The following is a 14,763-nucleotide window of genomic DNA, read 5'->3' on the forward strand; positions in this document are numbered from 1 at the left end:
TATTTAATGTCCTCCAACCATTAATTATCATAAAATCATAAATATCAAGTTTACTTATCTCAATCTATCCCCACTAACTCTATTTAAGTCAATGGGTTCGGACCTATAACCTCTATGGATCAAAAATCACCATTAGAAATCAAACCCTAACCTCTACCATCAAGAAAATGGAGGAAAAAAGTAAGATTTAAGCTAGGAAACTTACCTTGGGTGTTTATGAGCCCTAAATTACTTCCAACAATCAGTTTTTTCAAACCCTAGCTCAACTTTTTAACCACTCCTTCGTTCTCTTTTGTTTTTTTCTTCATTTTCACTTTAAATTTGTGACTTAATACTGCAAAATTCTGCCATGCGCTACTTCTCCTAGGCATGTTGGCATGCATGCGCTGCGGCGGACCAACTCCACGTCGTGACATGTGGCACAAAACCACTCTTTTCAAAAATTCTTTCTCTTCTATCCCCGAGTGACCCAATTCTCCTTCAGACTTGCGTTTGATATTGAAATTAAGATCAAACACGCCTGTTAGGCCTTTCTAGCCACACACCTCAAAGATTCACTTTACTAATATATTTAAGCTTAATTAATCTGGATTTAAAATTGAGAATGTTACATTTTAGAATCCACATGTAGCATTGGAATGGGATAAACTTGGAGCCATTAGATAGATCTCTTAATTAACTATATGTGAATGCTTGGATCACTTTAAATGGAGGTTTGAGTGATTAATTAGGAAGGTTTAAAATTTAGTTAAACTTGCTATCTATTGTATTGCCTATGTGGTGAACAAGTAAACATGAGTTAGCCATGGCAAGGATGTCTAATGCCACGGTGAGTCAACACTTGTAAATTAGTCGTGGCAAGTGAGTATTCCATCGTGGCAAGCACACCGAACTGCAATTGGCTATGGCAAAGGAATACCTAGCCATGGCAAATGAGTATAGAGATGTTGTAAATGATTGTTTTACCTTTTAGTCACCTTTTTATGTTATGCCTTATATTTCCATGTTTCTGTATGAAAGTTTCAAATGTTCTAATTTCTAGAAAGTGTCATATTTTATCTCTTTAGCATCTTTGGGATCCCAATACTAAGGTTATCTTTCGTTATTAATATTAAATTTTAAAGTCATGATTGATCCTTAAGGTTAAGGGTTAGTGGTTACAAGGGTTATTTAGGGTTAATGATGGGGTCATTACACTATTCTTCTATGCTAACAGAGGGCTTCAGCAGTGGCAAATGTATGTTTGACCACGACGGATGGCTTATTTATAACTAGCTATAGTGGACATGGCCTTTAGCTGTGATGAAGTGGTCTTTGTACCACATGTCATGACAAATGGTTTCAAGTGGCACTGGTAATAGTGGATGAACTTTCAGCCACGACAAACACTAAAGTTTTAGTGGAAATGACTATTTTGTTTCTATGTGATTGTTTCTCAATGCTATTTTTATTTTCCATGATTTTGCATATCTTTTATACTACTTTGATTCTTTAAGGAAATACTTTAATAAGGTTTTTAAATGGCTTTTGGAATCCCTACTTCAAGTGATCTTTTGTAAATTTAATTATTATTCTTCTTTAATCATAATTGTTCCTTAATATTTAAGGGTTGTCTGTTAGTTAATTTTGATTGGAGTTAATGATAGAAGGCATTACACTTGTAATCTTTGACAAGGCATGCCCCATATTTGTTGAAGTAATTTAAATCTTTTGAAGTTAATATGTTTAAATTTTGTGAAGCTTTCCCATGTTTAATCTTTCTTTTTTTAGTATTTTTTATTTTATCATTTTTTATAAAATATAAAAATATTTTTTTCTTCCTTTAAAAAGTAAACTTTAATAAAATTCACATATGTCAATTTTAAAGAATTTAAATTGTTGTTGAAGACTTGAGGCAAAAAAAAAAAAGTGATGAGAAAATGACAAAATTAAATGAACCATTTGTATTTAAAATAAAGAAAAGAAAAAAAAGGAAGCAGAAGGGTTTGTACTTCGTATATAAAAGAGAGAGAGAGAGACAAATGGGAGGACTATTCCCGACCTGGATGGTCCGGTACATCTGAATCAAGCACTTACCCCGCCCCGCCCGGATGGGCCAATCAATTCGGAGATAAGCTGAGTTGGATAATCCGTTGAAAGGGTTATTCCGAGCACTATGATGTATGAGTTTGAGCAACCGATATTTGTTCCCATTTCCAATACTAAAACCCAAGCCAAAACCCTACTTCTCACTTCCTCTATTACACTGTACCGCCTTCAAGCTTATCTCTGAAACACAACGTTGCACCATGCTCAGGTACTACCGTTGTTTCATTCTCTATCGCTTGTCATGAATACACAAACAGACTCAGCAACATTTCCGTATGCGTCTTCTTTCAAGTTAAGGTCGTCGTGATATCGAGTCTAGTGTTATTCAATTGTATATTTGGAAGTCGAATTCGGAAATGGTCCTTGATTATATACCACTTCGAGGCATCTACAGTTCGTGTCTGCTCTTCCACTTCTTCTGTGTATGTATTTGTAGCCTGTAAAGGAGTCTTTGGAATAAAAACAGAAATGAGCTCATTTCTGCGAAGCCATCAGTCTGTTATATCTCTTTTGAATGCAACTCTATAGCAGTTGTATTTTCAGTCAAATAATCTCTCGTCTTAACTTACTGCCACTTATGTTTCAATTGCGCATATTTCCAATACTTCGATAATGGAGAAACTCTTCCTCTTGAAACGCTTGACTAGCTTTCTGCAACTATGTCCTACTCCTAGTCTCTGACTCCTCCGCCGTGAGGATCGCGTCCGTGACATTCACTGCCGAAAGCATTCTCTCTTTTTGTTATGTGATTTTTTTTTTTTAAAACTTGCAGAATATTGTAATAAGCCAATGAAAGTTCAAAGGAAAACGGCTTCTCAGCTTCAGGCCCTTAATAATTTTTATAAAGGTATTATTTTAAACCTTATATCAACGCATTTGTGTGCTCTTGTTCCTCTGTATCAGTAATATACTTAAACGTACTTTTATCTATTTTTTTGATTAATCCTGTTTTCCCTTAATTTTCCTTGGGATTTAATTCCACCAATTTGTTGTGGTGCAGAGGAGAAGTATCCAACACCGAGAGCAATTGTAGACTTTGCGGGTGCTTTGGGGTTGACATATAAGCAAGTTCAATATTGGTTTGTTGAGCAAAGGAGGAGAGAGAAAGAGAATGGAGTGTTAGTGCCGTCATGTTCTTCTTCGCGTAAGAACTTTTGATTCATTGTGGAGAATATGTCTTGGCTTTTTCTCTTGCTAGGAGATGCTCAAAATGATATCTGTCAAATCAGAAGCTAATTCTCCTTCACCATCAGGATACAATGCAGTTATAAGTAGGAGCGTTAGGAGGCAGAAAAAGCAGAAAAGTCATCAGGAGTTGTTTACGGCAAACTGCATTCTGAAGGTGTTCCAGATGGGTGGCCCTCCTCTAGATGAGGAATTTGAATCTCTTCCTCCAGGTCTATCCCTCCACCGTGTTGGTATGCTATTGAATGTATTCTCCACTTACTCTTTTGTTTAAAACTATGGTGATGGGTTAAAATTAGTCCTATTTATTGATGATTGGCAATGGATTCAGTAGGTACTCCCTTTTTTAAATGTTAAGTTGTTTACTAGTTCATAACTTATGTACTGGACGGATGTCTAAACAATTTTAAGGGAAGTGTTTGTTTTTCACCATTAATTGATCTATTCTGATTCTACCTCATTTTCTTCTTCCTTATGTTAGAAATTTATACATTTATGATTCATTTAGTATGCTATACAGGATGGGACCCAATAGGATAAGGCCCAATATAGTATAAGATAGTTTGGACAAGGTTTCATAAGATTTTAATAGCATCCAATGTTTGGTGTGACGTTGTGTAAGATATTGTATAAGATAATGGTATCCTATGCTGGGTGATGTATACTACAACACTGGATAGAATGAAACTTAGGTCGTTTGTCCTATATGCCCTTTATTTTAAAATTTACTATATCTGAATTCATTTGAATTTTTTGTGCTATATTAATATATTTAATATATTATTAATATTGATATATTAATATTAATACATTAATATTTAGATGAAGGGGTGGCTGCAGCAAAGGTGCTGCAAGATGAAGGCTTTGAGAGTGTATCAAAATGCTTGGGGGCTGGAAAGGAAAATATAAACTTATAATTTATCTTATAATATATTAAAATTTTATCAAGCCTTGTCCCACCCACAAAGGTCTGATTAAATTTTACATTATTTTGATGTGTAAAAATGTTATGATATACAAGCTTATACAATATATTATTAGCTTATACCATTGGCCTCATGGTGTGACATGATAAGTTCATGATTTATTAGCTTATACCTCTAGGGGACTTCATTTTCAATTTTTTTTCACTTTCTACTTAATGAACTCATCTCGAGTTATATTCATCCCATCTCTAATCTTCTAAGTTCACTTCACCCTTAATTCCCTCTGTAGCTCGCTCTTCACAATTCTTGTGGCAAAATTTGTCTTGTTGATATTATCTTTGATTGCTTAGGTCTCAACAATTCCATTTCTGCTTGTCAAGGGGATCAAGGACCAATTAAAAGGAGAAAGGTTAGTTTTTGACCCCCCCTTTCTTTTTTAAAGAAAGCTTTCTATTATTATTATCATTTGTTTTTTTGCACACTAAACCAATCTAAGGCGATCTTTTCCCCTCCCATGCTTTTGAATTATTCTTCTCAGGTTTCTGAGAGTGCAATTGGAAGTCACCCTGAATCAAATAAGAAAGCACCATTGAAAAAACACGGTATTGGAAAGGGTTTAATGACAGTATGGAGGGCTACAAATCCAGACGCTGCAGAAGTTCCTATTGGCTTTGTTGTTGGCAATAAGCCATGCAAAACCCTAAACAATGCTGTAAATTACATACTCTTAAATTTTGTGCTCTGTTTTTGGTCCTGCACTAGCACTGGCTTGTGAATTGCAGTTAATAGTAGTTATAGATCTTGATGGTTGTTTGTTCTGAACAGGGAAGGAAAAAGAATAAACTACAGAATGTAAGAAATAAAATACAAGAAAAGAGGAAGGCTTTCATTCAAAGAAGAGTGGTAAATTGAAAGTTAAATTTTCTTTTTCATGGTTAATGATAAATTGTTTGGCAAGTTTACAACTTGCTCCTATCTGTCAGGTGAAATATAAGCAGGATGCAAGTCAGAATCAACCATGGAAGGAAAAATGTGAACTTGTTTTGGGTAGATTTATATCTGAGGAGGAACTTGATCGATTGTCATTGTTAATTGATGATGAAGAGCTAGAGATGAGAGAGTTACAAGCAAGGGCAGATATGCATATGTGTTCTGATCATCTTGCTGTCAGTGGAATTCTTGGCTGCTCTCTTTGTAAAGGTTGCTTGGGAGAAATAATTTTTTAACGATAAGCGGCAGTAAGTTTTATGTTCTGATGTCTTCATAGGACTGAACTGATTCTTTCCTGTCAACAATTGCTTCTGATTTTTACAGATGTGCTGTCTAAGTTTCCACCAGATACTGTTAAGATGAAGAAGCCTATCTGTTTGCAACCTTGGGACTCCTCTCCAGAAACTGTCAAGAAACTTTTTAAGGTACTTGTAAACAACAAATTGTGACTTGAAAGATCTGATTTTATGACTGCATACATTTGGATAATCTATCTTTAACTGTTTTATAAGTATCTCTCTTTTTTTATGTTCTTAAATTCTTATTAATAAAACATATTTCATCTTCTTTTTAAAAAACAGATTGTTATTTTTATTATTTTATCAAGAAAAAGAGAAAGGAATTCTGATCTTACACTGATGCACATGCTTGATTAGTGCCCTTTGAAATATCGTTGTTGTGCAATATTTTTTGTACTTTGTCTGGCTTATTTTATTATTGTTCTTGTTGTTGTTGTTGTTGTTTGTGTTGCTGCTGCTGCTTTTATTTTTTATTTGTAGATAGAATTTGGATGATAAATGTGTGTGCGTGTGCCCACAGGCTCACACATGGAGGCTATGTATATGATTAAGTGAAAGTTGGTGAATTTCTTTCCTGATTTAGACGTATGATGAGACAAACCTTTATTGATTTTTTCTGAGTTTGACTTGGATGAATTACTGAATACTTCACCGTAGCTAGTATTACTTGAGGTTGGATCCTTAGGGATGCACTGCAAGTTTCTTTTCTGTGTTTTGGTTGAGACGGAAGCAAGTTCTTTATTTGATTATAATTCATTGCAACTCTTAACTTCTAAAGTTGATTTGATAATATGTTGGAATCTTGTATTTTTTTTTTTCCCGTGAAACTTATAAGCTTATATCAAATGATCATCAATTGGAAAACTGAAAATGGCTAGCTTCATTTTAACAGGTATTCCATTTTCTTTATACATATGCTACTGTTGTTAATATTTGCCCCTTCACTCTTGATGAGTTGGCTCAAGCCTTTCATGATAAGGTAATACCTCATTCTTTACCAGGCTTTATCTTAATGGAAGAATCTTTAAATACCTGTTCAATTTTATTTTTTCTGTTGCTTTATGATAGATTTTAACGTTGAAAATGCATCTCTCTCTCCTGCATATGCTTCTTAGGACTCAATGCTTCTTGGAAAGATTCATGTGGCCCTTCTTACACTTCTTCTATCTGACATTGAAGTGGAACTTACTGGCGGATTTCCGCCTCATCTAAATAAGTCATGCAATTTTCTTGCATTGCTTCACTCGGTGAGCATCTTTTATGAAGTGCTTTCTTTTCACCACATTTCTTATAATTTTTTTTTTCTCTATTCCATGGATCATGCGATCCATGGACTTGCAATTCTGTAACAGTGACTTAATGTATAACTTACTTCTTGTTCAGTATAGCGAAACTCTTGCACTTGCCTATTTTTGCTAAAGTCAAGGTAAGTAAAGAAGCTTTCCATGTCTATTTTAATAATAAAGATTTAGCAGGTTGAAAATCAAGAATATTCTCTGGACTTCTGGAAAAGATCACTTAATCCACTTACGTGGATAGAAATACTCCGACAAGTTTTGGTTGCCGCTGGCTTTGGTTCAAAACAAGTTTCTTTGCGAAGAGAAGCACTTAACAAGGTATTCGATGCATTCAATTCTAGAATAGACTTTACTGAACATTTTGTTTTAGGCTAGTACTCTGGAAGATATTCTTTTTATCCAGAAAATTATTGGTACATCTTTTTGAAAAGCTGTTTAACTGCGTAAAGTTAAATAGGACACATCTTCTTGTCTGTCTGTCTGTCTAATATGCTTAGACTACAAGTACTCTAGAAGATGGATGTATATATATATATATATAATCTAAAAAATATGTTGCTTTTTATTTTTAAAAGCGTTGTCTGTTTGCAAAAGGTTAAGCAGGATATGTCTGCTTGTTTGTTTATCAACTTTGATATATTTTCATGTAAACATAATATTTAAATATTATATTTGATAAACTGCAAACCGATCATGTGCTATGCTTAGTCATTGAAAAGTTACGTTTCAAATTCATTGATCTAAATCAGTCAATAGTTAATGCATCTATCTTTTTGCCATTCATCTTTTCTCACGCAAAAGAGGAAGAAATGTTGCTTTAGTGTTAAATAAGGTAGTAGATTGTTCAGCAAATATCTTGTCCATTTCCTTGCCACTCCTTGATAATTACAAGTTCAAGAAGTGAAATCAATTGTTAATATTTATTATAAGATTCTTATAAACTTTTACAAGCTCAAGAAATGAAATCAATGGCTAATATTTATAAGATTCGTATAAACTTTAATCATTTATTATAATCCAGTCCTGTTTTAAAAATTTCTGTATTTTCCATCTCAGATATGCCCCTGTCGTTATTGAAATTATAATTTAGTAGAGCTTTGATTGCTCCATTTTTGTTTTAAAAGAACAAGAGATCAAAATTCAGTTTTCCCCCTTCCCTTGTTACTATTGGTTTTAATATTTTAAAGAATCAGGCACTCTTCTTAGTTCTTCAGGATAAATTTAATTGGTTGGTGATGCTTCAAGAATGGTTGTTTATTATTATTATTATTATTATTTGTTTCTATTCTGGATCTTATTTCTTGTTGGTCTTTTTTCATCATGCAAGGTGATCAGTACATATATATTTTATCTTTCATTTCATTTTGTGTGTCTTTTTTTTCTGTAGGAACTGAATCTCCTAGTAAAGTATGGCTTATGCGCTGGCACTTTGAAGGGCGAGTTGTTTAAAATTTTGTTAGCACAAGGAAATAATGGGTCAAAAGTATCTGAACTAGCAAAGTCAATGCAGGTAACTATCTGTATGATGTATGGCATGTCCTAGTTGAAACTAGAACTTTAGTGGTTCAATGAGTAAATTCTATGAAGATGAAAAGGCTGTAGGATGGAAAATAACTATTGGCTATTTTTTTTTAATGTTCGTAATTCTTACTATTATCTTTTTGATTTGAGTATAATATTTCTCTCTGCATCTGATGAATTTCAATTTTATTTTTATGTTATGAAGATTGTTGAATTGAACCTTGTCAGCACAACAGAGGAGCTTGAATCTTTAATATATTCAACCCTGTCGAGTGATATTACTTTATTTGAAAAGATCTCATCATCTGCATATCGACTGCGCATGAGCTTGTTTAAGGACATTGATGACATTCAGTCAGACACAGAAGACTCTGGAAGTGTAGATAATGAACTTAATGACGGTAATACATGGAGCAGCAGTGATGATTTTGAATGTGATTCAGGGAACTCCAACTTAAGGAAATTGAAGTGGGTAAGCAATTCTACGATGAAAAAAAATATGCTCAAAGCATCAACTGAAATTGACGAGAGCCATCCAGGAGAAGTGTGGCTATTTGGACTGATGGAGGGTGAATATTCGGATTTGAGCATTGAAGAAAAGTTGAATGCAATAGTGGCTCTGACTGATCTTCTTTCTTCTGGATCTAGCATTAGGATGAAGGTAAAGTACTTGTCATTTATTTTGTCTTTGAATGGTGACCCCTGCTTCAAATTGGAGTGAAAATGTCCTGACAATGCGATGTCCTGCAACCAAATAAAATTGAATATGAGAGATAACAAACTGGTTTTGGATATGTAGTGTTCGTGTAAAAAAAACTCAAAAGGTGGGAAAAGCAGTAGGATCGAAGTATTTTACTCATTGTGTATTTATGAAAGTAATGCATATTGGTTTTGTTTTTTGTTAACCTATTCAATTTGTCAAATGATTTTGTTCTATAAATTTAAATTTGATGAACTTTTTCACAGGATCCAGCAGAAGTTACTGTTGATTACAGTTCGAGCATCCAGTTACGTGGTTCTGGAGCAAAAATAAAGAGGTCGCTAGTAAGGAAGCCTGGGTCATGTTGGAATCAGATTGGACCAATGCATTATGTTAGAGAAGGGCATTCATCATTGAATCCTCAGTCCTATGCAGTGGATTCCTCATTATTATTCTCAAATATCTACACTGAGGAGGAATCCTTTGAGAATGGGAACAAAGCAACTGAAATAGGTTTAACCAATTCACACCCCATTCAATCAGTGTTTTTGGGATCTGACCGTAGGTACAATAGATACTGGCTTTTCTTGGGGCCTTGCAATGTGTGTGACCCAGGCCATAGGAGAGTCTACTTTGAATCTTCTGAAGATGGTCACTGGGAAGTGATCGATAATGATGAGGTGTAGATCTAACCTTAATGATTTGCAGCCATGTCTGAATTTTTCCCCCTGCTAACAGTAATTCTATGATATAAATGTAGGAATTGAAGAGGAAGTATATCTGTTAGTCTGTGTTCTGATATGTCTGTTGGTGTATTTTAGTGCTAATAATTGTCCCTATTATTTTAAATAATGGATTATTTTAAATAATGTGCAGGCTTTATGTGCTTTGTTGTCATTTTTGGATGATAGAGGCAAACGGGAGGCACTTCTTGTTGCATCCTTGGAGAAGCTGAAAGCCCCTCTTTGCAGAGCTATGTCCAGGACGATGGTCAACCATACTAGAATATGTCATATGTCAAATTCTGATCAATCTGATCTTGATAGGATCACAGGGGATAGTTACTCTCCAGTATCTGATGTAGATAACCTGAGCCTGATTGAGACGGTCTGTGACTCTTTACCTTCAGCTGGGGCTGTGGTAATTGAAGCTGCTAAGAAGGGAGCAGAAAAAATGCAAAAGTGGCTCCGTCTCCAAGCATACGATTCATGGATTTGGAATTCCTTTTATTTAAATCTCAATGTTGTGAAATATGGTAGAAGGTCTTATATTGATTCTCTGGCCAGATGTGAGAGTTGTCATGATTTATTCTGGAGAGATGAGAGACACTGTAAAATTTGCCATTTGACATTTGAGCTTGACTTTGATCTTGAAGAAAGATATGCAATCCACACAGCCACATGCAGGCAGAAAGAAGACAGTAACACTTCTCCAAATTACAAAATCTTATCATCCCAGATCCAATCACTGAAAGCTGCAATTTATGCTATTGAGGTGAATTGTCATTCGTATGTTCCAAGTTTTATTTTTTATTAGATGTGGGCATGAGTGTCTGGTTTCTGTTCCACCATATCTTAGGTATCAATGTGTATGAATTGAAAGTATCGCAAGTTTCTTGCCTGTAGGAAAGAAATTAATGTTTAAAATTTACTTGGGATTGGGGTTTATGAGGGAAAATTAATATTTTTCTACCTTGCCTTTTGTTTTGTTTGGACCAGTAACTCAGTTATGGAAACTACTTTGGGTAATTTATTACTGTTGTTAACTTCTGATCCAAGAGTCCACCACATGGATACTTTTGAATAGTATATTTTTTATGTTCTTACAACTCGGAGATTTTCATACTACTATTTCTCTTTCTTGGACACTGGGGATTTTATATTAGCTTATTATATTGTCTTTACTAGAACGTTTACAATATATATATATATATATATATATTTATATCTCTGTTTTTTGGTGTCTTGCTTCTATTTGTACAGTCTGTTATGCCTGTAGATGCGCTGGTGGGTGCGTGGAGGAAGTCTGCTCATAAGCTGTGGGTTAGACGACTCAGACGCACTTCAACTTTAACTGAGCTTTTTCAGGTTATTTTCTTGGCCCCTTAATGTTGTTTCTGTCACCCAAATTTGTAGTTTTTTCTTTTCCATAGTGTTTAAAATTGTATTCTTCTTCAAACTGCTATATTTATTTCCTGATATTTGCTCACTTATTTGTAGGTTGTTGCTGATTTCGTTGGTGCTATCAATGAGGATTGGTTGTTTCAATCTAGTTTTCCTGATGGTGTGGTTGATAAACTCATTGCATCTTTTGCGTCTATGCACCATACTTCATCAGCTCTTGCTCTATGGTTAGTGAAATTGGATGCCATAATTGCCCCTTACCTGGACAAAGTCCAGCCTCCAAAGAAGCAGGACATTACTAAGAGGTAATGATTTTCCCTCCTGGTTATTTAAGAGGTAAATATTTTATTATGACTGAGTAGGAGTTAATATATCACATTGAATTGCTATGATGGCAGGGTTTGTTAGTTTTCACTAATCTTAATCGTTTTGCACTTCTGCTTAGAAATATAACCAAATTGCCTCTACCGTGCACTGTCACACCCATGCTTTATGTTACACTGATGCTTCAAAAAAAAAAAAAGGGTAAAATATCTATATGCATGTGTTAGGGGGCTACGGCGATGCTAGCCTTCTAGGCCTCGAAAAATGTGCTTTAATGAAAGAAGGCAAAAGGGGCTTCTTGTCTCCTCTCCTTCCCTGCTTCCTACTCTCCCCAATATATGTACGTATGACCCCAACCCTCACGCACACGCAACCTTGTACTTGTTTCTTAAGTAATTTATTGTGTTGTTTTTTAGATACAAATTCATATTGTTGCTATATTGTCAACACTTCTCATTCCTAACTCTTCCCCCTCTCCTTTTTTGGACAGGTAAAACATGTTTTAATTGACTGGGGAAAAAAAATGTTTGAGCTATTGAATTGTCCTTTACCTTTCTTTCCTAACGGTAGTGTTTGACTTGGACTTTGGGTTTGATTCAAATATGTTTTTCCTCTGCAGTGGATAGATTAGGATGAAATATAATTCCATTTTTAAAATTAGGGAAATGCATGTTGATATATTTGAGGTAGAGATAAAAAGTTGATGACTTTTCGTCTGAAATTAACATGTTTTTCCCCTTATTAAATCACAGAAACTTCTCTGGTGGAGTTTAACTCTCAACTTTCCTCCAAATCCCCTTCTCCGAACAAGCCGGAGGTGCTGCCTTTCTAAATCTTAATTTTGCATCAGCCCTTCCCTTTTGAATATGCTCACTTGCAAGTAAAATGCAAAACCTACTTATTCTTTCGATTCAAGCGTTGATCTTTCCATTCTGCTCCATAACTCCCCAATGGCTATATCGGTCAGGATCAGATTTGCACTTGTTGGTTCCCTTCGGTTGAGTTCAATCTGACTACAATTGGGCAAACACAATATTTGATGCGTGTATAAAGCATAGCCCTTTTTTCTTGTTTTTCTTTGGATGATATATACGGACAATTCTTGATCAGATGTACAGAACTAGATTAGAATTAGGAGGTAACTTGAGTATTTTAGGCGCGTAATCCCTCCTTGTTGCTATGAGGTCACCTGTGATAATGTTTGGCGGTGCTTGTCATGTTCTCGTTTGAGAATTCAATTTTGTCATTGTATTTAAATGAATACTTTGGAACTAATGGTAGAATAAATTTTGTACTGAGGCTTGTACTGATTCTAGCCCATTGACTAATACTTGTTCGTATTTGAATGGAGGTTTGTTTAGTTTGTCTAGTTAAAATATTACCGATGCTCCAGTTCTGTACATGATGTTAGGTAGCAGTACTAAATATTTAGGGAACAATAAAGTTGCAAACATGTTGCAAATATTGATTTTAACTGTTGGAAACATGAATTCTAATTATAAATTGAGAATTATATTTATATATATTTTATAGTAATTTTAATTTTTGAATTTATAATTATTTGAATTAATATTTACAATTGCTTTTATAAAAAAATTTGTCGGGGATTTAAATTATCTTGAACATAAAGTCATTGTTTGGGCATTTTATAGGGAAAAAAATGATAGACTGATGTTGAAATGATGTTATTTATTATGTTAAATTTTTGGTTCAATTCAATGACTTGAGATGCTTTAATTTGCGGAGAATTGTGCATTAACTTCTATCTAGTCGAACCTTTTGTTTTCTCACAGGTTTGACTATAAATAAGCGCACCTATTAACTAGTTTTGCCTCCGGGATGCATGAATATTCTTGAAATTGTATTTTCATGAAAAACAGCTTGTTATTCAATATTTCCATAATTTGATAACGTCCCCCCTCCCCCAAAAAAAAAAAAAAAATCACAGAAAAATTCCTTTTAAATATGTAAATGATAATGAGATTTTGAAAAATGTTATAATTTTTCTCAAAGTTTTTAAAGACCTTTCATATGCTGGTAATTTTTTATGAAATAACTAAGATACCTCTAATTTAAAATTAAAAAATATTAATGATTAGAGAATATTTTAGTTTAAGTAATGATTACTTTTCTTTTAAAAATGACTAGAATGGAATAGGCAATAACAATTTTCCCTATGTGAATTATAACTCTAGTGAATAAAAAATTTATATAGAAAATGTTATAATTGCTTGTTTCATTTTAGTCATTGTTAGGAAAAAAAAATCATTATTTAAATTAAAATAATAATAAATATTTATAACACTTGAATTTTATTAAATCAGAAATTTATGTAGGGAAATTTTTTTGTTCCATTTTAGTCATCGTATAAAAAAGAAAGAAAGAAAGAATAGTTATTATTTAAACTAAAGTAATCATTGATATTTATTTTTTATTTTTAAAGTAAAGATATTTTAGTCATTTCACTAAAAATCATTGACATCAGGAAGGTCTCTAAGGACTTGAGAAGATTTATGACATTTCATAAGATCTCATTGTTATTTGTATTATTTCAATGGAATTTTTCTCTCATTAAACAAAAAAAAAAAAAAAAAAAAAAAACAGAACTACTAAACAAAACATGAAAAATGAAGAGAGGATTTTGTTATAGGACCCTATAAGATATTTTTTAAATTAGGACCAATGAATTTTGAAAATGCACCATAAGATTGAGGTACTAAATTGAAAATATGTTTTAAAGATAATTAATCTTTATTTTTTTAAAAAAAAAATTCCACCTCGAGGGAACCCTACCACCAGCTGGCCACCCCATGATAATTGTTGGAAGAGTATAAATACCCATAGGTAATTAGGGATGTGTTTGAACCCAAGACCCGTTGATGTACGAAAAAATTCATAATCATTAAGCCAATGATGCTCATTGGCTATATAATGCCAAATATATATAAGAAAACAAACTTCTAAATCAAGGCTAAGTAAACTTATTAATAATGATACTTGTCATTTTTGTAATGTTACTGATTAATTCACTATCACAATTTCTAACAAATATTTTTTACATATTCAATCTTGTTGATTTGTTAAAATAATTTGTTAATTCATTAATACCACTTATTAATTCACTAGCGAATTTTGTCACCAATACCTTTTATATATTCAATTTTAGTGATTTATTAAAATCTTAACTTGTTAATTCACTAATGCTACTTAAAAATTTACTAGCAAAACATGTCAACAATACCTTTTGTATATCCAATTTTGATAACTTGTTAAAACTCTAACTTGTTATTTTATTAATGCAACTTGTTA

General features: G+C 33.4%; 1 protein-coding gene across 4 annotated transcripts; it reads left to right on the forward strand.

Annotated features, from left to right (window-relative positions):
• Positions 1 to 2,056: 2,056 nt before the first annotated feature.
• Positions 2,057 to 12,782, forward strand: LOC129293093 (homeobox-DDT domain protein RLT3). 4 transcript variants are annotated; one of them, XM_054930896.1, is made up of 19 exons: positions 2,057 to 2,296; positions 2,861 to 2,935; positions 3,089 to 3,232; positions 3,354 to 3,506; positions 4,550 to 4,608; positions 4,738 to 4,911; positions 5,025 to 5,102; positions 5,183 to 5,399; positions 5,514 to 5,614; positions 6,381 to 6,467; positions 6,604 to 6,735; positions 6,964 to 7,104; positions 8,174 to 8,296; positions 8,513 to 8,968; positions 9,274 to 9,687; positions 9,884 to 10,501; positions 10,990 to 11,094; positions 11,227 to 11,435; positions 12,207 to 12,782. In XM_054930896.1, the coding sequence occupies exons 2-19, from the start codon at positions 2,878 to 2,880 to the stop codon at positions 12,226 to 12,228; spliced, it is 3,291 nt and encodes a 1,096-aa protein (XP_054786871.1). In that variant the 5' UTR covers positions 2,057 to 2,296; positions 2,861 to 2,877; the 3' UTR covers positions 12,229 to 12,782. The 4 variants fall into 4 exon arrangements, with proteins under 4 accessions (XP_054786871.1, XP_054786870.1, XP_054786872.1 ...); XM_054930895.1 differs by having other exon boundaries at positions 2,058 to 2,296; positions 3,342 to 3,506; XM_054930897.1 differs by having other exon boundaries at positions 2,058 to 2,296; positions 3,342 to 3,485.
• The last annotated feature ends 1,981 nt before the right edge of the window (positions 12,783 to 14,763 follow it).

The sequence above is a fragment of the Prosopis cineraria genome, unplaced genomic scaffold (assembly GCF_029017545.1).
Source record: "Prosopis cineraria cultivar Desert tree isolate PC_DT_omini unplaced genomic scaffold, ASM2901754v1 PC14, whole genome shotgun sequence".
NCBI lineage: Eukaryota > Viridiplantae > Streptophyta > Magnoliopsida > Fabales > Fabaceae > Prosopis > Prosopis cineraria.